The sequence below is a fragment of the Ctenopharyngodon idella genome, chromosome 20, assembly GCF_019924925.1.
Source record: "Ctenopharyngodon idella isolate HZGC_01 chromosome 20, HZGC01, whole genome shotgun sequence".
Lineage (NCBI taxonomy): Eukaryota > Metazoa > Chordata > Actinopteri > Cypriniformes > Xenocyprididae > Ctenopharyngodon > Ctenopharyngodon idella.
Window position 1 is genome coordinate 23,156,767 of NC_067239.1, and position 25,484 is coordinate 23,182,250.

At 37.1% G+C, this 25,484-nt stretch overlaps 2 protein-coding genes across 7 annotated transcripts in view; both read left to right on the forward strand.

Annotated features, from left to right (window-relative positions):
* Positions 1–121: 121 nt before the first annotated feature.
* Positions 122–4,132, forward strand: fbxo16 (F-box protein 16). The gene is made up of 9 exons (XM_051875213.1): positions 122–280; positions 448–576; positions 735–770; positions 861–1,067; positions 1,591–1,755; positions 1,838–2,094; positions 2,533–2,635; positions 2,931–3,159; positions 3,361–4,132. The coding sequence occupies exons 2-9, from the start codon at positions 496–498 to the stop codon at positions 3,387–3,389; spliced, it is 1,107 nt and encodes a 368-aa protein (XP_051731173.1). The 5' UTR covers positions 122–280; positions 448–495; the 3' UTR covers positions 3,390–4,132.
* Positions 4,133–4,581: 449 nt separating this feature from the next.
* The window catches only part of fam49a (family with sequence similarity 49 member A), a 35,477-nt gene continuing 14,574 nt past the window's right edge, over positions 4,582–25,484 (forward strand). For 3 of the 6 annotated variants that reach the window (XM_051875215.1, XM_051875217.1, XM_051875214.1), the window contains exon 1: positions 4,582–4,746. The gene's annotated coding sequence lies outside the window, so the exon portion shown is untranslated. Of the gene's footprint in view, positions 4,747–17,707; positions 17,813–23,370; positions 23,532–25,484 lie in introns of those variants that run through there. The other 3 variants (XM_051875218.1, XM_051875219.1, XM_051875216.1) reach the window with 3 other exon arrangements.

The following is a 25,484-nucleotide window of genomic DNA, read 5'->3' on the forward strand; positions in this document are numbered from 1 at the left end:
CTGGCTTAGTCTAAGCCCTGTCTGTGAAACCAGTATCGGTTTTGTGAACCATTTCAACTGATTCATTTAAAAGATCCGACGACAACGATCCGTTTACGAATCGGACATTTCCAGTGTTTGGAAAGAGGCGGGACAGAGTGAGAGAGAGTGAGATTGCTATGGAGACTGGTAAACTGTACCGAGCAGGAAGCGCAAAACCATCAATATCGAATCAGTAAACCTTTAATGGTTTCGTTATAATAGCTAACATGAGTATTTTGGGTTGACATTGCTGCAAATGGTAGGTTTGATTTCTTTGCCTTTATACTATGATGTACTATACTTCTAGGCTATTTTATTGTTGCTAGTGTGAAAATCACAGCACATTTGTTTACCTTAACATGGGAGTGTAATTCTGATAAAGCGGCCTTGATGTTGTGCTGCCTAATATGACTGAGGTTTACACAGGTATGATTGGATGGAGCTACGTCTCAAAGGTCTGAACTTCAGTGAAAGATGCCCCAAGCCCCCAGAACAAAAATGCAGACCAAACTGAGCTCCTGGACACCTCTAAATCATCAGCTCTCCAATGCTAATGTACGTGCAACAGTCAAAAATGTATATGATCTTCTGCTTGCCATTAGAAATACAGATTCAATTTTTAGCTACAGTAGCATTGATAATTAGTTATAGCATAGTTGCATATCATATCAAATATTTTGATATCAAAGGTATTCTGTAAACATTTTTTACAGGTTTTTGAAGAGAGAAGAAATCTGCTTGGAAAGTGGGTAAGGCATGCACTTACTGTAAAAAAAAATCCAATGTTTACACTTTCTTGTTTTTGATATATGCTCAGTCCCTCTTCCTTTTTGCCCCAGTTTGAGAAGTGGACAGACAGCCAGCGGAAACAGGTGCTACAAGATTTTTTCTCCAGATGTTCTGTGAACCAGCTGAAACATCTCAGACAGACTCTGAGCAGCTGGGTACCAGAGGAAGCCCTTGACTTCACTAGAGTCCTTCCCAGGGTCATATCCCTCTATATATTTTCATTCTTAGACCCTCGAAGCCTCTGTAGATGTGCTCAGGTATGTATTATTGCCATTGTATGAATGTTTTAACGCAATGAAAAAAACTTTTATACATGTACAGTCAACTGTATTTTATACTTGCTGCGTCTATATATACCACAGTTGAAATATTATTATTACAATTTAAAATATCTGTTTTCTTTTTTAATATATTTTTAAAATATAATTTATTCATGTGATGGCAAAGCTAAATTGTCAACAGGCATTACTCCAATCTTCAGCGTCACAAAATCTATCAGAAATCATTCTAATATGCATATTATTATCAGTGTTGAAAATGGTTGTGTTGCATATTTTTTGAGGAAATTTTACTTGCATTTACAGCATTTACTTGAAATAGATTTCTTTGTAACATATATATATATCTTTGCTGTCACTTCAGATCAATTTAGTGCATCCGTGCTTAATGAAATTATTAAATTCTTAAAAAAAAAAAATCTTACTGATCCTAAACTTTTGAACTGTATTGTATGCTTGACATTAGCGAATTTTCTAATCACTGTAATATTTTCATTTGCAGGTGAGCTGGCATTGGAAAAACCTGGTGGAGCTTGACCAACTGTGGATGCCTAAATGTCTGAAACTAGGCTGGTGCATAAGCTTTGCTCCAACACCATTTGAACAAGGTGTATGGAAGAGGCATTACATAGAGACAGTGCAGGAGCTTCATATTAGCAGGCCCAAGGTAAGATAATGTGGAGAAAGAGAAAAATCCATTGAGAAATGCTGGAATTAATGTAATTTTTGTTTTCTCTCGCATATTCCAGATGCCTGTGAAGGAAGACTTTATTATCCCTGAGGTGAAAGTAATTGGCAGTGAGATCGTGGGGTCACATCCTGTGACCGGCCACAGGGAGTTTAAGTCTGACTTCTCGAGTCTGCATGGGAAAAGTAAAGATGGTAATGGCTTGGTGAAATCAGCCAAAGGTCTTCCTCCGTGGAGAGACTCAGACAGGCATCCCACCGACATAATACGCTTTAACTACTTAGATAACCTTGACCCAGTTGAGCATGCAAGAATAACGTGAGTAAACCTATTTTGTTTTACACACACATAGATACACTACCTTTCAAAAGTTTGGGGTCAGAAAGATTTTTTTAAGACATACAAAAATGCATTAAATTGATCAAAAATGACAGTAAAGACTTTTACATTGTTACAGAAACTTGAAAATAATTTATGCTCCAGAAACATTTCCATTATTAATACAGTTGTGCTGCTTAATATTTTTGTGGAAACAACTGTTTTGAACATTAGTGATAATAAGAAATGTTTCTTGAGCATCAAATCAGCATATTAGAGTGATTTCTGAAGGATCATGTGACACTGAAGACTGGAGTAATGATGCTGAAATTTTAACTTTATCATAATAGGGATTTTATGATCTGTAAATGTGCTGTCTGCATGTTGAAAAAAATTACAGTTACAGCAGAAAATGCTAAGCGATCTTTATTGCTACAGGCTCATAAAGGGAAAAAGTGCTTCTTCCAATACAACAAGACAAGAAAAAACAACAAAAGCACCATCTCACTCAACATACAAGCTGCGCAAGGCTAAATCTTTGGTAAGCCAATATAATTGTCATGTGACTGTGCTGTTGATTCACACTGAAATCAGCAGCAGCGGCATGCAAATAATTCTCTAGAGACTATAACCATGAGGCATCATGCATACTGAACAGACTTTATGTGGAGTATCATGGAAATGTGCTGCACAGAGGCAAAAGAAGGCACTGTGTTGCTGGGGAAAGAAAACAGACATTATATTATATGCCTTATATTATATGCCATAACATTTGCTGGGTATTTTATTAGAAATATAAGAAAAAAATCAAGGCTTTTATTTGCATATTTTCCCAGATGTTTTTATCCTTGGATCTCAGTGCAACAGGAAAGCAAAACCATAGCAGGCCGCAATGGGCAGCACACAATTTACAAGCACATCCAACTAAGAAGGACTCCATAAAGAGACTTTCCCAGACCTCCCAGTGGAATGCAGGGATACGTCCTGGTCCTGTAAGGCCTCCAGTGCCCAGAATGAGTAAGGAAGGGCTCTGTGCATCACAGAGATCCCATAGAAGCACACCAAGTAAGCCTATATGTACTTTCAATACCAGTCTTAAATAATATATTGTCCTTTTATGTTTAAGTTAATCAGACCAAGGATGTAAAATATTTTTAAAAAATATTTAAATCATTATAATTAATTATTAATAACACTTAAAAAGTGTAATAAAAATTTGTTAGAGAAAATGGTATAATTTATACCAATGGCATCGTTCTGTTCCAGCTGTGTCTCTTTTTGAAGGACAGCCATGAAGGAGACCAATATATGAAGAATCAAATGGAGCTTGAGACATCTACTGGATGATGTTGTGATAGCAACATGAATGGCAAAGTTATTAATACAAAGTTAATTTATTATGTTTTTAATTATGTCATAAGGATAATAATGTCTTAATTTTATGCTGACAGACAAAGCACAATGCATTCATATTATTGTTTTTTATATGATTATTATTTTTGTCTTCCCTGAGTACCTTACATTTGTTGTTGCCCACTAGATGTCCCTGTCTGCTCAGAATGATTAAAGGGATAGTTCACCCAAAAATGAAATTCTGTTATCATTTACTCAGCCTCAAGTTGATCCAAACTTGTATGGATTTCTTTCTTCTGCTTAAGACAGAGTTGATGGTAGCCATTGACTTCCATAGTATTTTTTTCCATGCTAAGTTAATGGCTACTGTTAACTGTTTCTTCTAGCAGAAGAAAGAAATTCATACAGGTTTGGAACAACATGAGGGTGAGTAAATGATGACAGAATTTTCATTTTTGACTGAACTACCCCTTTAATCTTTATTCACGTTAACTTAGTGAGCTAATGGTTGAAATGTCTTGTTTTATTGTTTATCATATTGCATTCTCTATATTCTCAAATATGACCTGTATTTAAACGGATTAGTGATTTTAACATGGAAAATAAAAAACAAAACAAATATATTAAACAATCATATTACATTTATGTCATATTGATATGAAACTGATTAAACTGTACTCATCTGGCTGTACTCATATTTGTTCACTGACCTTAATGGTCCTGGGTAAAAAAAAAAAATATATATATATTTTCAATGTGTATTTCTCTTTTAATCAGGTAAAGCTTTAGAGAGCAGTGTTTGCATACACAATTACACTATCTAAACAAAAAAATGAAATGATTTTCTCTATTTTTTCGTTAGTTATCTTAAATAATTTTGTCAGAATAATCAGTCTTTTTAAATATGTATAAAAATACCGAGGTATAGAGATAACGTCCATGTATTTCAGCATCCAAACTTCTCAGTCAAATCAGCCTAAAAAAGATGTCAATAGGAAATCTGAAAGTGCAGGGTCATCCAGGTCCAGAACTCAAAGACATAAGCCTCTGAATGACCAGTCCCTGATAAACGCTATTGGAACAGGACTTTTATTTTGAAAACTGGACTCTCAGGTGGCCATTTTGAATCAGGGCGCCTGTCGCTGTGTTCACGCTGCTGGCTGTATTGCTGAGATGTCTAGTACACTCAGTTGACTGCAACTGAAGTTGGAAAGTGTAAGGTGGAGCTGTCCGAGGGTTGAGTCGGTAGAGTTGACAGAGGCGAAATCCCTGGAAAAACTATATTTGCGGAATTTATTGGTAAGTATAATATGACTTTTTAAAGAAGTCTACTTTTTTAAAATAATGGGGAAACGCTTTTATTCCTACATACGCTTGAATTCACAATAGTCAGCGCGCGAGCCAAAAGAGTGCGTTAGCTCTTGCTCTCTGTCAAACTTCTCAATATTCCCAAAGCCGCAGGAAATGTGGCTTCAGGTCACTGTAGAAAAAAGTTTTTTTTTTTTTTTTAGATCTTAGTCTGGTTTCAGATCAAGTTTTGTCTTGCCTTATTAGTTGTGTTGTTTGATTTTACGGAAAAAGAATGTTTGTAATTTATATCGAAGAGAAAGGCATTAGTAGCCCTCAGTGATTCATTTTTGGTGGCTGTTACTGCGACAACAGTTTTAAAGGACATTTAAATGCTACATATTCATTATGTATCTGTACTAAATATGTGTACGTTTTTCATTTGTTTGGTTTACGAGCATACTTGTATTTTACAGTGAAGCCCACCCGCTGGCGGTTAAATTGAGATGTCATTTGTCGTGTCTCGTGCGAGCAACGGTTTAACGGCAAACGGTTGATCTGCTTGCTGGTTATTCAGAAGCACGTTTGTATACGATTTTTAATGGAAAGTAGGATTTGAAAACCATTATATCTCACAGTAATGACTAATTCATGTGTATTTTGTTAAGGATGTAGATTGCTGACATAGTTTGAAGATTTATCCCCAGTACAGTTTACTGAAAAATGACCAGTAATACCAGTGTGCCTCGGGTCAGTTTGAACGAAGAGTGCTAATGGAAGATCATTTTACTTTGTAAACATTTTTTGCATAGTTTTCATTTCCTTCTGTTGTTGAAGATTGTGACTATTTTCCAAAATTTCCAAAATACTAGCATTCCAGCCATGCAGTAAATGTGATTTTCCCTAATATGTAGCCCTGGCCTATAAAATTGCATTTCTCAAGATAAAGCTTCTTTCAAAGTGCTAAGCTGGGGAAGAGAAGCTCCAGGTTGTTATTGTCAACACAAGAGATGGCAGCTGTTTCTTTACTGACACTCAGGAGAGCTGGGAAGCTAAAATCCCACCCATTGGATCCTGTACAGGGACAGATTGAGTGCCAGTTAGGACACCCCCGTAGTTTGAAGTGAATTTGACAAGTTGCCAAATTGTTGGGATACTTCCAGTTTCTTTAATGCTTTAATTTTTGTTCTTCTCTGGACAGCCAGAGGGTTTCTAGATTTATTGTTTTCCCAGATCAATTGTGAAAATGCTGCCTGCTGCCAGACGGATGGCGACAGCTGCAGTGCTCTGCACGCTGGTTAAGCCTCTGGCTATGCCTTTGCATGATATCTTTGAAATGACAGGGATTTTATTTCAGGGTAGTTTGACCAGTCTCACATCCTGACAAAGTTTTCATTGTGGTTAGAAAAGCACAGAAGCACCTGAAGTAGGAATGCCAAGGATTAATCGTTGATAAAACTTATCGATGGTCGATTAAGCAAGGTCATCATTCGAGTGCATAGTTTTGAGATGCATGCGGCTCATGCGCAAAACACGTGCAGCAGACACACAAACTGTATTAATGTCTTCAAGCCATGCAATGGATTAGGTAGGCTAGCCGTTTTATTTCGTAACATAATTAACCAAGAGTCCAAAAAATCCTCCAAACAAGTGATTTTACTGATCATAAGAACTACTTACTTGTGTAAACGCCACAATTGATAGTTTTCACGTGATGTCACGCCCTGAGGGGAACGCCCCCCCTGGCGGGGAAAACAATTCTAACGGTCTTTCTGCATAGTTAATCTGTGTTTAAAATTAAGTGGTGCAACACAACTCGATTTAAAACAAAACCCAGATCAGCAAATCCTTGATTAGTGATAAAGTTTGCTTAAAGGGTTATTTCACCCAAAAATGAAAATAATTATTACTCACCCTCATGCCGTTCCACACCCGTAAGACCTTTGTTCATCTTTGGAACACAAATTAAGATATTTTTGTTAAAATCCGATGGCTCAGTGAGGCCTGCATAGCCAGCAATGACATTTCCTCTCTCAAGATCCAATAATGTACTAAAAACATATTTAAATCCGTTCATGTGAGTACAGTGGTTCAATATTAGTATTATAAAGTGGCGAGAATATTTTTGGTGCGCCAAAAAAACAAAATAACGACTTTTATAGTGATGGCCGATTTCAAAACACTGCTTCATTAAGCTTCGGAGCGTTATGAATCTTTTGTGTCGAATCATGATTCGGATCGTGTGTCAAACCACCAAACTGCTGAAATCACGTGACTTTGGCGCTCCGAACCACTGATTCGACACAAAAGATTCATAACGCTCCGATTAAAAGAATAACGAAGGTCTTACGGGTGTGGAATAAGGGTGAGTAATAAATTACATTTTCATTTTTGGGTGAACTAACCCTTTAATTTAATCTTTATTGGTACAACCCACCCTAGTGTTTTTTACGTTAGCTTTTTAAAAAATCGTCCCGCTGTTTTTAGTGATTGAAATCACTGCAGGTGCTGTATATGGATCACCAGTGCCCAAAACTTGCACCTTGTTCACATATTTTTGTTTTTAAGATGGAAAATTGCAGGTTTGTGCTGCAGTTACATGGCTGTTTTGCCCTCCAGGGCTCTGTGACGGTCACGTGACTGAAAACTTTGATGTACATAGAATAAACAAGTAATAAGATCCTGGCTGATGAGTGATTATCTGCCAGCGCTGTTTCAGCTGTGTGCTCCTATTCTATGGCACATGGTAAATTAAGACCTGTAAATCTGAGCGATCAAACCAATCCAAGTGTGCTTCATCTGTAAAATAGTGTCCGATTGCTCTCTACTACACATCATCCCACCCACCCACCACACCCGAGATCCAGTTTCCATTGGTTGAACTTCCAAATGACGTTGGAAAACACTGCATCATGATCGCGATGTGATTGGATCCTGGAAGTCCTATAGCTTTAGCCAAGCAGCATGTCATGACCATAGACTTTTTAAAAAAAAAAAAAAAAAAAAGATGGACGAAGCACCTTCACTCTCTTCCATTGTAGTAACTGAAGCCACCAGTGTGCCATTATGGCGCTGACATCTTGAGTCTCGAGTCTGCGCATAGTGAACTTGGAGCCCCTTGGAGTCTGCGCGGTAATGAGCACGAAGTGGAGCCGCGATATCAATGTCCCGCCCAAACTCAGAACAACTCATTATGTCGGTGTGAAATAAACAGTTATGGAAATGTAGAAATTAAAGTTAAAGCTCCAATCACGTTGCGAAGACCCAGAAAAAAGTCAGTTGGCGCCTCAGTGACTACTTCACTCGGAGAAGTTGTCAATCTCAGCTGTCAATCATGATGTCAGACCTCCATTTTTTATAGCATCAAATAGCTAACTAAAGCCACACTTTTTTTAAAGAGCGAACAGTTGAACTAACACCAGCGTGATAAAAACTGCCTAAAATGACAGAAATTGTCTTTGGAAAGTGTAATTTGATTGTTTAGTTTGTCTCATGTCCCATTACATTTCATGGAGAGGGCGGGGTTTATGACCTATACTGCTTCCAGCCACCTGGGGCTAATTGAGACGCTTTGGCTTCACTTTTCAGGACTCGTGTGGTACGCTTGGTCAAAACGTGGCTCATATGTATACTGTTTACACGTGTGTAAACCTATTTTGTGTTGATTAAGCAAGTGGTTGTTAACATGATAACTTGGTAGCGCCTCCCGCTTCGGATTTAAGAGGTTGTGGTTAATGATTAATTGATCGTTCATTTAAACAACAATCTATTAGGGGAATTTATGTAAGTTGACATCCCTAACCTGAAGATTGATGATAATGTAGTTTTTGTGGGCAAGTACTTCCTCTTACAGTAATATTACCCATGCAGAACTGCCTAAAATGCCTTTCTGTTCTCTTCTGATTATAGACTGCTTGCTCAGGCTTTTTTTGTACACTCCCTGATATATCAGTCTGCTTCTGAACAGTGGGAATATTTTGGGCCTAAATTAGTTTGCGTTACAACCGTACATGTGCTGCATTCATTTTTAAAGCCTTCCTTGCTGAGGAGCTAATTGATTAGTCCGAGTCATTTTTCTTTTTCAGGCTTTGTTAGGCATCTCATGGTGGCAGAGCATGCAAAAGATCGCGAAAGGGAATGCAAGTGGTAGTAGTGAATGTGCAGCATTTTGGCAGTGTGTAAATGCATTGTGTGTCATCCAAAAGGCCTCCGCTGCCTCATCCAGCTGGCAACAAGGCATGTGTAAAATCACTTGTTAATCCACAGAGGTCGTTTGTCTGTTCAATGCAGTGCATGTGTAGCGACAAAACAGGATGCACCCTTAGTTGTTTTTACTGTCCAGGGTTTTCTACGTGTGACTGGATTAGTCTACTCATGATTTGTCAAGCTTTCAGAGCTGATTACATGATTACGATATTTTTAGGTTACATTTTCTATCATCTAATGCTCACTTAAACCTTTAAAAACACTAATAATTTAATAAAACTGTTAAATGTAATATAATCATTTTTATGTTGTGATGTTTTGTATGTTGTAAAATCACTTTTAGCATTTAAAATAATTTATTTTAGTTTTTAGTGTTTTATTTTTAATTTATTTAGACTAAATATTAGAGAATTATAATATCAGACATTTATTGGTTATCAACCATGACATAAAAATAATTATAGTTATTGCGCATAATTATAGTATTAATGCATCGCTATAAAAATACATATTTACATATAATAAATGAAGATCCAGTTGAAATGAGATTTCCACTTCTCTACTGGTATTTAATGCTTTATTATTATTTAAAAGTTGGCTTAATGTTGCCTGCTACTTTTATAATAGACTATGCTAATTTATGATCAAAAAGATCATTTTCTTTCCACATCATCTGGCTTATTGCATTTGTACAAGTAAATCCAGTTACTGGTTTTGTTGGCTTGAAGCAGATGGACTCTTAGACTCATAATGTGCTTAGTAACTCTGAGCTCTAATAAACACTCAGATATTTGTGTGTCTTTATCAGCAAATTGCAGCTGTGAGATTTTGCTAATGCTGAACAATCCAGTAGCCTGATTTGATTTGCTCGTCTACTACTCAGAATGCATGATGAACTAATATTGACGTGAAGTAGGTAAATTGTCTGCCTCGGTCTTATCTTTCACATCTCTGGTGCCAGTGTATTCCAAGCCTTGATGAAATTCTTGATTACATTCTGAAATTTTGCAAGAACAGGTCAATTGCACTCAACCAAACGCATGACAGGAAGTTGGCAGTGCCGCTGCATCAGATGTACTGTACTGTACTGTACTGTGAAAGACTAGTATGATGTTTTCTGTTGTTCACTTTCAACAAGCTTCCTGCTTGTTTTACACTTTCTTGTTTCCTCCCTGTTTGTCAGACAGGCACTGACACTGAGGTTAATCACAGGGGAAGTAGCTTATGTGAGGTGTAATGATTACAGAAACCCCTGGTAATATTTTTACATAATATGTTAAGTAGGGTGTTTGTGAAAGCTTGTACCCTACTGTTGTTCCTGAGAACAGAAGCATTGTTTTGCTATCTGCAGGTGATCGTGTAGGTGATAACTCTACTGTGAGTTGGAGTGTTACCAGACCTAACTTCTCAGCTGGCATTTGAACTTGACAGTAACCTTGGCCGCCAGAATTGCCTGGCTCTTCTCAGTGATGCTGCTTTTTCATTGAATTGAGCAGCTGCTGGAAGTTAGATTTATGATGTTTTTGTCCATGGTAACAGTCTGTGAAAGCACTGTGAATGAAATGCATCATAGCTCAGATACTTTCTCTCTCTTCCTCTCTCTCTTTTTGTCTTTTAATTAAGACTCACTTGTTTAAATTTATGTAACCTGGTCCTTTACTGTTTATTTGTTGCTATCTATTTATTTGGAATGGAAGATTAGCCAAATACCAAGTGTTTTTTTCCCCTATGACAGTAAGAAACAATGAATTGGTTCAAGAAGCCTCCATGACCCAGATATTTTTTGATACAGTCAGTCAGGAATCTAAAATAGATGCAAAACTAATAACTCCTTTTTGCAACAACTACTAGTGTACTAGGGTGAATAATTAGTGCTTTTGTTAAGATAGTAGTGTTTCAACATACCATAGAGTCATGCTAATTACATATGGGCCCATAATGAGCCCAAAGGTTTGTAAGTGTGTTACGACACCTACAGACCATAGCCTTTCTCTGTAAGTAGGACTAGATGATTTGGGGATACAATCTAAAATCAAACTTTTTTTTTATTATTATTGAAATAATAAAAAAATACTGTTGTTATTTTACTGTAAAATCAAGTGTTTAAGAACAGTAAAATAATAATTCATTTTACAGTGTAACTGTAAAATGACAATATTAATTATTTATATACTTAATCTGTTCATTTTTAAATGTTAAACTATTTATTTTGGTGAAACTGCAAGGTGCCCAGGATTAGTTCACTTCAGAATTTCCTGATAATTTACTCCACCCCATGTCTTCCAAGATGTTTGTCTTTCTTTCTTCAGTCTAAAAAAAAAAAAAAAAAAAAGGTTTCTGAGGAAAACATTACGTGATTATGTAATCACGTTGGAAAGGTCACGCGTGAGTCGTGACGTAGGCGAAAGTATCGATCCAGTGTATACAAAAGCAAATGCGCAAAGACTAAAGGTGTGGTCACACTGCACTTTTCGTTCCATTGACTTCCATTCAAACGGATGCGAATGCGTCAGACCGTAAAAACGCAAGCTCGTGCAAAAAGTTTCGCATTTCGCTGCGTTCCAAAGTTCAAATTTGGTTAACTCTGACCTGCGAATTCGCATCACATGAAGTGCCAGTAGAAGATCGATTCGTCATGGCATGACCTCTTGGCTGAATTGAAAAATGATATTTTTGCAGTAAATTCGATTAGGTTGTATATTTTTACATTTTGAATGTATTACTATACATTCAAAATGTAAAACATCGTTATATGTTGAAATCATGTTTATAAAAAAAAAAAAAGACACTGTAGACTGTGACATCATATCACGACCGCTGCAGCATCCAATGAAATTTCGCAAGTTCAAAGTCTAGTGTGAACGCGGCTTAAGTCAAACGGCCTTTACAAAAAAACAAGGTAAAACAACGATGTCGGACGATTTTGAAGTTGGATGAGAAAATTAATTAGAGTTTTTCACTCTGTGAATGAACTACGTTACGTGTGACCTTTCCAACATGATTACGTAAAGTGTGGTGCATCGCAGAGCAGTGCAAGATGAGCATTTGTGGTTAAAAAGTATATAAATTTTAATTTTTTTTTACAAAATGACTGATCGTTTTGCTAGACAAGACCCTTATTCCTCAGATCGTGTAAAGCCCTTTGAAGCTGCATTGAAACTGCAATTTGGACCTTTAACCCATTGTACCCTGGTGAAGTCCACTATATGGAGAAAAATCCTGGAATGTTCTCCTCAAAAACCTTAATTTCTTTTTGACCAAAAAAAGAAAGACATAGTAGCATTTAGGGCCCGAATATTCGATTATTTGAATATTCGTTCGGTGGGTTGGTATTCGATTTTCAATTTTGGGATTCAAGTATTCGTTTTTTTTTCCGCACACCTGGCATCCCCCTCGTGAAATGGTTCTCATTCGCGCTTGAATGTTTATACTATAAAATCTGGCGAAATAATAAAATACTCTTTTTTTTTTAGAGCCTGCACCTGCCACGTGTGAAGTCAATTGGATGAATGGTTCTCAACATAATCAAAATGCAAACAGACGGATAGACACAGAGATTCATGCTGTAACGTGTTGTGTACGGAACAAATAGGGATACGTTTGCTCACTTAGCCTGAGTTATTGATACCAGACAGACTTTACGGAGGCGATTGACATTTCACAACTGGCGCTTTATTCCCCATGAAAAACGTGTAACTGTCCGTCGCAAATGTTATGCCATCCACAGCGTTACTTAATAAAGAAAATAACTTTAAATGAGCAACAGAAATAACCCACATACACGCAGTGCTAGAGTCGCACATACAATGCAGACAGTTTAACTGGGAGCGCACAGCTCTTAAAGGGGCCACGCTATATTTCTACTCGTTACACTGCCTTTATTAGAGAAGAATATGTTAAGCCCCCTCCCTCCGAAGCTTCGAATATTCAGTGTTGATTACTACTGAAGCTTCAAAACTCAAAAAATGGTATTCGGACCAGCCCTAGTAGCATTTAATGCGAACTGAGCCGCTTTGAGACATTAAAAAAAAAACAAGATCTGAGCTACTTATGTATAAAATAACATAGTGCCACTCTTCACGCTCTGCATATATTCATTTAATTAAATCACAACCTTCGTGATTTGATAATCGCACTAAACCATATCACAATTACAGTTTTATTTCGATTAATTGTGCAGCCATAGTTGTAAGATAACCAATTGAGCTCTTTGTATCTCAGTGCTTTTGAGATGCCAAGATCACAAAACAGAAGTGCTATTCAGACCAAAAGCGGATTGTAAGAAGAATTGTACGCCTCATAAGTCCTACATGTTTTATGATGGGCTGCGGAGGTCGCCTCTGAATACCAAACCCCCATCGGTTTACGCACTGAGGCTGTTTTGTGTTTTACGCGCTCTTTCCTCTGCCCGATAATCCAAAATGCCAACATTGGCTAGATGAAATTTTGCCTACTTTAGTGAAGAGAAGCCATTATATGAAGGATCTAAATGTCTTTAGACACTATAAACATTCATACTTTTAGGACCAGAGGTTCATATGTGGTGTTTGAATGGGATGCGTTGTTTTGGAAGTATTGCTCCACCCCTCATGACCCCATTGAGCACAGTGTTACGGCAGAGGAAGCAAGGCAACCATTGTGACAGTGTTTATGACGCCCTGCCTCTTGCCACATTTCCCGCCCACCAGTGCCCATGTAGGGGCAAAATTCAACCAGTCTCCTTCAAGCCTCAGTCACATTTGCTGCAGCCCGAGGGAGGCACAGTTCTCTTAACCCAATTTTAGGTTTGCTATACTTCACAGTCAAAACAGAGAAGTCTTTAAAAATGGATGAAACCATGAGGTCTCGCCCTGTGGTGTCTCTGTTATGATATACAGGGTGGAGCAGACCTTGTGCCTTTTAGACTTTTAAGTTTTTTGGTTGAAAAATTCATTATTATGACAGGCCTTTGCTTTTAGTCTTCTGGTGCAGAATATCACATCTGATATGGTATGTGTTGAGTGTCAGTTTAAGAAGCAGGTTTAAGCTCTGGTGTTCTGAGAGCTTTTCTAAAGTAAACAAAATGCACTTGTGCACGGATCACTGACCTTTCTGCACTGGGTTGGCACTAAATATTTTATTGTGTTTTAGACCACCCTGTGCAGTTAGCAAGCTGTTGGATCGATTTGTTGCTACAAAACCAAGTTCCACTGCAATTATGGAGCAGGTTCTTTGAAAAACATCATATTATTTAAGAATTGGATACAATTTTGTGACAGTATTTGAAGTTATATGCTATTTAATTTAGGAGTCTATGAAGTGTAGGTGTTCTAACAAACAGTGTGAGGGTGTTGTGTAATTATCTAAAATAGACATGGCTGGTAAAGTTAAAGACACAGTATTCATGGCAAGAACAAACATAGTCACCTATGAAATCCATTTTATTCCTTCCCAAATTACAGCTTTTCTGTTTTAATATTTCTGGATTCTGTTTTAAAGGGATAGTTCACCCAAAAATGTCATCATTTACTCACCCATATGTTGTTCCAAACTTGTATGAGTTTCTTTCTTCTGTTGAACACAAAAGAAGATATTTTGATGAATGTTGGTAACCAGACAGTTGATGGTGGCCATTGACTTCCATAGCTTTTTTTCCTACTATGGAAGGCTACCATAAAGCGTTTGGTTACCAAAATTCTTTTGTGTTCAACAGAAGAAAGAAACTCATACAAGTTTGGAACAACATAAGGGTGAGTAAATGATTTTTGGGTGAACTAACCCTTTAATTGTTCTTTAAATTTAAATAATCAAAAACCGTGTCTAATCACTTGAATTCATAAAATTTTAAAGCTGCAGTCCGTAACATTTTTTTGGTTAAAAATTATCCAGAATCAATTTTTGAGCATGTACATAACCAGCCAATGTTCAAAACTATCTTCTTACCTTAGCCTGATTCACAACGTAAGCTTGTAATAATGTTTTATAATTCGGGTGGTACTGGTGGGTTTTCGTGGGAAATTTGAGCATGTCGACGTTTGTCTTTGCGCCATTACGTCACATCTGTTTACATAAAGAACTAGTCCCAGCTAGTAGGCTATATCGCATGTGAGGCAGATCATTTATAGCCTTTTCTCACAGCAGCTGCAATAATTAAACTTATCATTTTGATGGCGGATTGTATAGTATGGCAAATTAACATTAGTAATTAGACTGAAATTTAAATCTACAGGTAACGTTAATACACACTAAATACACATAGTCACGCAATGCTGATGTTGTTAACATTAACAATTTGAGAACAAAGTATAACAATAATAATAATTTGAATGGTTTGACATGATCCGAGGTAAGCGATCATTAGATTTAATCATTGGTAGCTCGATTTACTGTAATGCTTTTTTTTCCCCTCAGTTGGTCAGAACAAAAGTGGCAGATATGTTACTTGTTCAGATGACATTCTCCAGTGAAAATTCTTACTTTGGTCATACTTCCAAGACTACAATCTGTGATTTAGGGCTGCACGATTATGACAAAAATCATAATTGTCGATTATTCCCTTGAAATTGTAATTGCGATTATTAATTACGATTATCACAATTTACACTGAATGATGTATTGAGTAGCTTTATACCATTGTTTGAAGCAACTGAATGCCATATTTTTGTATAAAAAAAAAAAAACAATTTTTTATTGTTTTTCTATAGCATTAAACCTCAAATGTCAACTATATATTGGTTTGGTTTCTTCTTTAAAGAAACCAAATAAAATAAAAACGTCAACATATGCATGGTATAATAATAGTGGGCTTTTGCCACCAGTGTGGTTCCCCAAGAACTGATGTTCCCCTAGGGCCTGAAGTGATGTAAACTGCGCTTGTTGTTGTTACTTTTATTTTGACGGCGCTGAGAGCAGTTCAGACAGATCCTGAGCACACAGTGCTCGCATTCTCCATCTTCATTAGTTTACGATCTGTTTAACAGTCCTGTCTAATACGTTATTAGATTGTGTTATACAACTGTTAGAACTGTTATACAAAGAAAGTAGACAGTATATGAAAAAGTATTAGCTTCTGCCGTGTGGTTGATGCCCAATGTCACTAGTTTAGCAGAAATACATATTCATTTTTCACTTGGTCTGCTCAAAGTCGCCCTGGATTTTCTCCTTAACGTATGGTTCAGAGGTCCATCTATCACTGTTTTCCATGTTTGTGGAGTTAGTTCGTGGAGTAAATATATCACCGTACACTTACGTCACTCCTTTTATGCTGGGTTAGACCTTTTACATTCTGAAGTAGTCGTGATTCGCCTCTCACAACGTGAGGTCTTAACACCCCTCTTAAACACGCAGAATAATGTAAGTGGATATTTTTCCTTGTAATTGTGCCTTTGAACGATTCTGAAATCGTGGCAATTGTAATCGCGATTAGAAATTCGATTAATTGTGCAGCCCTACTGTGATTCTGAATTACGGTATCCACACCAATGTGGTGATTGACAGCAAACATTAGATTCATCCGCGCTGAGCAGGTTTCAAACAGAGATGGTGACAAAGAGGCAAAATTACGGACTGCATCTTTAAAAATACAGTAAATTATTAAAATTTGTAATCAAATGAAGCCATAAAACATTTTAATGCATCTTTTAAAATTTAATTAAATGCAGTTCCTTTTTGACAAAATGCCACACAATTTGCTTGTCAAAAAAGTTGTTTACTGTTAAAATTAAAACATGGATGAAAAATTGTCATTCTTTAAAAAAAGAAGTTTTATTAACTTTATTATTATTATTATTATTATTCTGTACATTAGTAATGTATTTCTGTCACAATTTCTTCAAGCTAAACCAAACTTTTATTTTGACTGGTTGTCATAAAGACCTCTGAGTTTCTGTGTGTATATAATATGATAGTTTTTATCAAACCAAATGCTGAAATGTTTGGGAAGTGAATTCTTAGAGCGAGATGAAGTTCAGGTGAAGTGTCCTCATATAGTGAGACGAGTGTCACGTGTGCTTGAGAATGTGTAGTAGATGAAACTGCGCCACTCATTCACACAGAGACATGCAGAACGTGCAGACTTCATAATTAAATAGCAGTCTTTTTGTGCTTTAATATTCACAGATACTAGTCCATATCACAATTTTATTACAGTACAGCACTACTTTTGATTTATTCATCCAAAATTTGCCAAATTCCATGACATTCCGCATTTTACTGTTAATTCCATTTTTGTGACTAGATTCCTCAATTCTGTCCGCATTTTCCATGTTTGTTATGCCACATAAGCCCTTTGCATGGTCGTGGTTTGTGTGTGTACCATTGTTTTATACTCAGATGTGCTCGAACAGTTAATCAAATAAAATTTTTGATATAAAAGGCTTTGAGTGCAAGTGAGCCACAGCACTTGGTACTGTCTGTAGTCTGCTACACATTCTCTGAGCGTGGGGTGTGATGTTCTATTTTAGCAGTTTAGATTGGCTCCCCATATGAGCATGCTTTACACAAACACCATCTGGGAGTGCAGTTTGCTTTAAGGGCAGAAATGTACTTTACACAAGTATGCATGTACTAATTTTCAAATTAGTATTGTGGTGTTCATTTTTTTTTTTTTTTTTTTTTTTCAGAAATTGTGCAAGCAAGTTGCTAAAGTATTGATTTAAGACGGGGAGTATTTTGCTGATTCACTCAGTATAACTGTTACAGTATCTGATATTTTTCTTTGGCTATGTTTAGATGCCCCCTTAGGAGCTCAGTAAATAATATTTGTCCGTTATGAATACTATCTCAACAGCAAACAGCAAAATGGAGAGAAACCACTAGTGATGAGCCACTTGCAGCAAATGGACTTGTTGTTTAGACCGACAGGAAATGGCTGTTTTTACTACACTGTTATTGGGTAGGCTAGACTTTTGAACTTATTGTGTGGTGTTCTATCACTGTGTTTTCTGCACTGCTCTGGTGTTTTTCACAGACCACACTGAGCATTAAAAGATCAAGAACTCCCACACATTGTAAAGTAAGTTCGCTTTGCTACTTTTCTCCAGGGATGTTATTGCAGAGGAAGCTCTCTTTCTCACCTTGTTTTCTGTAGCATTACACATGTGAGAGTGTAAGGGTGTGTGCGTGTGAAGCTGACACATTGCATACAGTAATATTTAGACTCTAGATCAGTTTTATGTCTTAATATTCCAACTCTATATTGTGTCAACATCATGCTGCTGTTTGTTAGCTATGTCTACTAATAAAATAAAATGACAACAGCAAGAAGCAACTTGTTTTGTTTTCCACTAAAAGACGGTATAAATGGAAAGTGTGATTTTTATTTATTTATTTTTTTTTTTTATGTCCTGTCTAATAAATGTTGGTGTGTATATGACACCAAACCACTAAACCTTGCATCAACAATTTGGTTTGTCAAAAGAATTAGCATTAGTGGTAATTAGGTGTGGGCAGTATAATAGAAAATATCACAGCACAAGTAATTTTGAATAATGGTTTATATATATATATCAAGTACCCATATAGTTATTTAATCAAATACTTTATGCATGAAATGTTAAGTTTATTATTTTCTATTTTGAGATTTTCAAGATTTTCATATCTGTTAAAAACAAAGATATTAAGTACTTTTATATTACGCGTTAAAGCAAAATAATGGAATAATAATGAGCCATTAAAGGATTACTCAAGCCATCCTAGGTGTATATTACTTTTTTTTCTGATGAACACAATCGGAGAAATATTAAAAAATATCCTGACGCATCCGAGCTTTATAATGGCAGTTAGCATTACCAATGTGAGTCTCCATCCACATCCATCTATCATAAACATACTCCACTTGGCTCCGGGGGGTTAATAAAGGCCTTCTGAAGCGAAGCGATGCATTTGTGTAAAAAAAAAATGCCGCCTTCCGTATTCAACTTACAAAGAAAGTGTAAAACGCTAGCAGTTAAAAAAGCTTACACTACATCCTACGCCTTCCCTATTCAACTTATGGAAAAAGTATAACTGACGCAACGCCAGTTTACACTTTTTTCGTAACTTGAATATGGAAGGCATTCTGGCGGAAGCTAGATATTTTACTTCATAACTTGTTAAATATGGATTTTTTTTTTTTTTTTTTTTTTTTTTTTACACATGCATCGTTTCGCTTCAGAAGGCCTATATTAACCCCCCGTAGCTGTGTGGAGTAAGTTTATGATGGATGGATGTGGATGGAGACACTTTCTTCAGCTCATACTTATTTGGTAATGCTTACTGCCATTATAAAGCTTGGATGCGTCAGGATATTTATTAATATTTCTCAGATTGTGTTCATCAGAAAGAAGAAAGTTATACACCTAGGATGGTTTGAGGGGGAGTAAAGCTTGGGGTAATTTTCATTTGAAAGTGAACTAATCCTTTGATAAGCTCCTGAAAATATATATTTGTGAATTTTCTTGTTACACCATAGTAAACTGACTAGCTGATACAGCAGTTTGAATCTTCGTGTGTGCAAGTTTTGTGTTCATTTTGTGTTGGTTTTATGTAAGCTGCTTGTGAGTTTACAGTGCTCTTAAAGGAAACAGGATTACAGGAACCCCCCTCAGTCATACTTCAAATCCCACTGAACCGACCCATCATTAAAATCACATTCTTGTAAGATTAGCCATCCAGTCTATTTTTGCTACTGCTTGCAGTTTAAAAAAAAAACACCCCTGCTGCCCATTTCAAAATGTTATCATTGGCATGTTACCAGTTCAGGAGGGGAAAAGAACCGTTATGTATACAACAATAATTAGACTTAGTTAATATTTGCACTTGCTGTACTGAAGCCATTGTATTTCTCCTTCAGCTTTTCTTGTCCATCTACACTTGTTTTCTATGGTGGTTTTGAAGTTTTACACTTCATTGACTCTTCATGCATCTTAACCTCTGGATGAACTGAGGGGTGTGGCTCTTAAGAGCTTCTTGAATGGTTGATGTGTTGCCTTTATGTCTGGGTTAAAACACTTTAATGATGTGCAGAATGGATAATTGACACATTTCCCTGCCTTTACCTAGTCTTGACTCTTTTTCTTTCTATCCTACATCAAATTAATCATATACATAAATATATAGAGGTAAATGAATCTTGCCTCATGATTACAACCAAATCTTTTCAACCCATAACGATGCCATCATCTAAAAGTTCAGTCATTGCCTAGAGGTGCTATAATTTCATGATGTGGACATTGTTTTTGGGATGGATCACCATCTGTTTCACCACAATTGCTTCTGCTGAACGCAAGTAGAAAGAGTGAAGTAATTCATCTTTTAGTCAGCAGCCACAGTTTGTCAACAGATGTCATGTTATGTTCTTGCACTGTTATGATTGCTGTGACACTATTAAAATAATCACACTTGTCTACTTGTAGTTAGACTGCTATGTGTGCCAGCCAAGTGAGAATGGGAACTGGGAGTTGTTTGCTTGAATATTTCATGCTGTCGGTTATTTGGCCTGAGTCGTTTGAAGAGCCCATCTGCCTCTCGCAGTCAAACAGCTTTGTCCTGGAGGTTAGCAGCTGGTCAGAGTCTAATGCTTTTAAAAATGGACCCAGCTCCTCCTCAGTCTAGTACTTGATATTGAGTAATTTGCAGTGTCTTTGAGCTTCTTTTGTTGGAGACATAAAAAAAAAAAAGAACTGAATTGTATTTGAAAATCTTTTGAAAATGGGATGGATGAACATTATTTGCATGTTTTTGGTCCATTTTACCTGAAGATTTTAGATGTGTATATCTGCTGAAAGAGATTGGAGTACTACCTAGAAGACCTCAAAGCTAAGATAGTGAAACAAAGCCCATCCACTTTTTCAGCGGCATTGGTTCCGTAAGTACTTTTTCCATTCTGTTCTCTCATGGGGATTTCAAAAGTCTTTGTTAAAGCATTATAATCTATGAACCAAGCCAACCAGCTATGAGGTAAATCAAAACATTACAAACTTTGATGTGAAGCAAAAATTTTTTACAAAAATATAAAGGTACCAGACTGTACTTAACGGCTTTAGTGATAGAAAGAACTGCAATCCAATGAAGCAACAGTTAACCAAATGTTCAAGTCATAACAGATAATGTTTGTGTGAATACTCACCAAGACAGATAATATGTGCATAGCGGGATTGTGCTCTGTCAGAGGCATCTTTGTGTGCATGCTTCGGATCAGTCAGTGCAAGGAAGATCATTTTGTTTGAAAATCATATTTCATTGGTTCAGACTCATGTCATCGAGAATTCGCTATGAATATTGTTGGAGTCGGAATGCTGCGCTTTAAAATGATACCAAACTTGTGCTGAGAGGAAGCGCGAGTCATCCAGAAGCGAGCAGGGAAAAACTGCATTTTTCATGGACAAAGGAAAGCTACTCCTCTCAGAAAATGAACAAATAAAGATACTTTTAGATGTTTATTTGCTATTTGGAGCATTGGGCTCGCTAGATGAGGGCTTAATGAACTAATTTTTTAATACCTCAAATGCGACCAAAATTGACATTTTTTTGCTTTTTTTGCCTGTAGCTTGAAATTAGCCGGTGTGCATTCTGACTCCTTTTACCAGCACGGGTTTAAGTTTATTGCAAAATGTGCATACATATTAAAATTAAGTATTAGGCAAAGGGAGACTGTCTCTTACATCATTTACAGTGCTTCATGGGAGTGGCTGGAGCTAACGAGATCTTTTGGCATGTTTTTGCTTTTCGAGACTCTGAATTTTCTATACAGCATCACGGGTAATGTAGTTTTTACCACAAATTCTGCTGTAAAACATGATTATTTTTCAAACTAAGTTTAAAATGCGGGCTAACTATCAACAACCTTGTAGCTCACAGTAAGGCTGTCTTTACAGGTTTATAAGTTATCGTTAAAATCAATTTCCCTATGGAGAAAATGAATGGAGTTTTTACTTTCAGAACCTGACTGTTGCATGCCGTTTTGATTTCATAGGGTCTTTAAAACACTTTTTTTCTGTGTACATAGGAAACCTTTTACTTTATAAAAACTAATGCCAAGCATGTGATGTAATTTATGATGTACTTATCCAAAAATGTGATCTAGTTTTGATCATCTAAAAACCTTCCATACTACGTTTAGCCAAGAATGACGCAGACGTCACTCCCTCCTTGATTCTAGGTCAGGACGTAGTGTTCATCATACTGCAGTTGCCTTAGAGGAAATCTGTTACTCAAATGTGCTTTGCTGTGCAATAGCCCTTAAGCTGTCATGGAGATTGTTGGCATCCTGGCAAAAGTATGCATGCATGTGTGTGGCAGCCCAGCTTTTCTGGAAGGAATGTTATTTCTAGAGGTGTGAATCTTCACTTGACTTATGATTTGATTATAAAACGATGTATCTTTTCCTCCAGTTCTTTTATTAAAATAATTACTATATTAATAATCACAATATAGTTTGTATTTTATCTTTGTTATTAAAAATAATTATTTCAAAATAATAATATTTTGAAATAATTCTGTGTATCTGACCACTCTAGTGCAATATGCCTCTAAAGAGAACTGAATTCAGGATCTCATAGTGTAGAGAGGCAGATTTCTGTGCGTGTTCTTTGAGTGTCATTCAATGCCAGTAATGCATTGAGATCGTTTTCATGTCTTATTGCTCTTAATAACTTGATTACATTTTTTAAAAAACAATTATTTTGTTTTTATGCTTCGATGCAGAATCGTTCTCTTCAGCATTGTGATGCATCATAAAAACTATTGTATTCCACAGCTCTTGTTATTTTTACGTTTGTTTCTTCAGTTTACGCAATCTTTGAATTTCTGCTTGTTGCAGAGATTCTCATATTTCATAAATTGAGCAGAAATATTCCATTTGAATGCTAATAATCTAAAAGCCAGGATTCATCCTTTCAGTTTAATCTCAAATGATAACTGCTATTCAGCATATGTTATTGTGTTATTGGGGTCACTGGAAAATTCCACTGCGAGTTCTGAAAAACATGTTTATTCTCTGGGAATTCTCTTTTCCTGATTCCAATACCTGGACCTGCTGAGAGGGAAATACCACAGATAAAATATCCCCATGCTGCTTTGACCCAGATCATCGCAGGCTAAAGAAGATCCTACCAAGATACTGTGCACTTTTTGTTAACGATCTGGAGTTGATTCAAAAACACTGAAGAATTTATCTATCATGGTGTTTTTCATTCAGAAATTCCACTGGTTTTGCAGAGCGTGGAGAAGACAGGCGTACAGTGATGACTTCTTTAGAGAGAGAAAGGTGCAGAGACGGAGGAGGGAAGGGAAGACCACTCATCCGGCTCATGCGTTGAGCAGCCGTATGCCCATATAAGGGCGTGTGACTCCATGGCAGAGTCCCCGTGGGGTCTGCTCATGCCCTGTCCTCAGGTTTGAGGGGGGGGAAGGGGAGTGTGAGCACTATGCACACTGACAGATGGGAGTCGAGCCAGAGGGAGGCAGTTCTTTATCTCTCTATCTGTCTGTTAGATAGAAGGTCTGGGTTTATTAGCACAGTTGCAATGTGTGAGGGCAGAAGAGGTCGATGTTTTAACTGGGATCAGTGATCTTAATCCTCAATATCAAGGAAGGAACGTGTAACCGGAACGCCGTCTGGTGGGAGGGTGACTGTGAGTATCAGTGTGTGCTGACAAAGGGGGAAAGAGCTCATTTCATGCCTCTTAGGGAAAAAGGTCAACACATGTTGATATCAGCCCGTCTTTTGTCAGGAAAGCTCTATAGAGACCTGCTTTGTAGATGACTTTATCATGAAGGCAGCTTCCTTTTTCCTTGACAAATGGATTGGTAATTTGGCAGCTTAAGGGTGTTTCACAACTTGTGTGACAAGTTTTTTGTTTTTGTCATTAGAGCATTCTTTTCATGAATTGCTTGGTCTGTTTTTTTACTTTTCTGTGTTGTTGAAGGTGTAGGCTACATAAGCATTTATGATTTGTCTATGTTGTGTTGAAAGATTCATTTTAACAACCAACGATGGACATACAGAAAGGTGCTGTAGAAACAGTATGCATTGCTGTCATGTGCATATGAGCCTCTTTAGAGAGTGTCTCTGATGGTTCCTGCCCTCCAGAGTGTTTTTGGGTTGCCATTAGTTGCACTTGGCTGAAATTTCTCTAGATATTTAATCCCCTAGTTAACATGAAACAGCTGTGAAGTGCATTTTAAATCTCACAGAGAGCTATCCATGATGAAAATTTATTGAAACCACTGATTCATGTCATTGTTTATAATCATTAGCTATCACATTGCAATCTTTGTTGCAGTGACTTGTTTCCCCAACAAGAGAGCGGTGTATTCAAACTAGACTGCAGTATATACTAGTGTTGTCATGACACTGCAATTTCCAACTTCGATATGATACTTTGAAAAATATTGATATTCAATACCATTTCAATACCACGGGGGAAAACGGTCATATATACCGCCATACAGATAATTTATCTCATAATTTTTTGATAATTTGTCATTTTGTTGCAATAGCTTACACACAGAATAGGGAGGGTTTATTTGAACCATTGAACTAAATTTACAAAAAAAGACAAGTAAACAGTGGGTCCAGCAGTAGTATTCAGGTAAGAAATACTACAGAAATTAAAGTAATCAAATGTAAAATAACACTGGATAGTCTTCATTGTAAAAATTAAATTCAGATTAATGCTTACGTTTAAAGTTACAAAAGTTATTCAGTCAAGAGCAGCAAGTGATTTTCTCATTGTCTTTTGTTCTTTGATTAACATGACAGACAGCAGCAGGTTAATTAGGCTGCTGTCACTTTAAAGGTGTGGTATGTATTTTTTCAACAACACTGTTTGGAAGTTAGTCGGGCCGACACCAACAACAAACGTCTAACCAGTCAGCATTAGGGGGCGTATGACGGTCGAGGAGACAGAATGAGCAAGAGGGAGATTTGAAGAAAAAAAACGCAGAAAGAAAGAAGATGAGACACAATACAAAACAGCTCAAAAGAATATCACTGGAATGAAGGTTTATGACTGGGCAAGCACTTTAGGACCCGCGTTAATATTAGAAAAGCTTTCCAGCGCTGGAGAGAGCCAAGCGGGAAGGCCTGAAAACAGACGCGGAGGCTGCTTTGATTCCGCTTCACATGTGAGTGAAACTGGGTTTGAGTGTTATTGATTGTTTGGAGCTGCTGTGCTGTTGGCGACTAACAACGAACACTTGTTTGTATTTACTCTTGTGTACTGTACTTTCATTTTTTTTGTGCTTCCTTGTCATTCATTCATCATCTGCGCTTTATTTTTTGTGAAGCATTTTGTTGCGCGTCAGCTGTGATAAACAGACATCCACTCTCGCATTGCGTGTGTAACAGAGGCCAGATAGTGAGAGTTGTGCAGGCAAACCACTGTACACTGACGACCGCTAGAGAATGCGGTGTTTAGCGTCATTGTCAGTGCACTCGCCTTGCCTGCCAGCAGCGATCGGGCTGGGGTTCGAGACCAACTCGGAGCAGGGTGGTTAGGATAGGAGGGTGAGTTTTGGAGGCAAGCAGTGAAGAGAGGGGTGGGTTTGTTTGGGTTGATTTCAAATAGTAACAATGTCCAACA

Bases quoted from the DNA above. Each gene is read 5' to 3' on its own strand.
- fbxo16 (XM_051875213.1), top strand. From the start codon at position 496: ATGCCCCAAGCCCCCAGAACAAAAATGCAGACCAAACTGAGCTCCTGG. The intron at 2,095-2,532 runs GTGAGTAAACCT...TTATTGCTACAG, and splicing joins GTTGAGCATGCAAGAATAAC to GCTCATAAAGGGAAAAAGTG. The intron at 2,636-2,930 runs GTAAGCCAATAT...ATATTTTCCCAG, and splicing joins TGCGCAAGGCTAAATCTTTG to ATGTTTTTATCCTTGGATCT.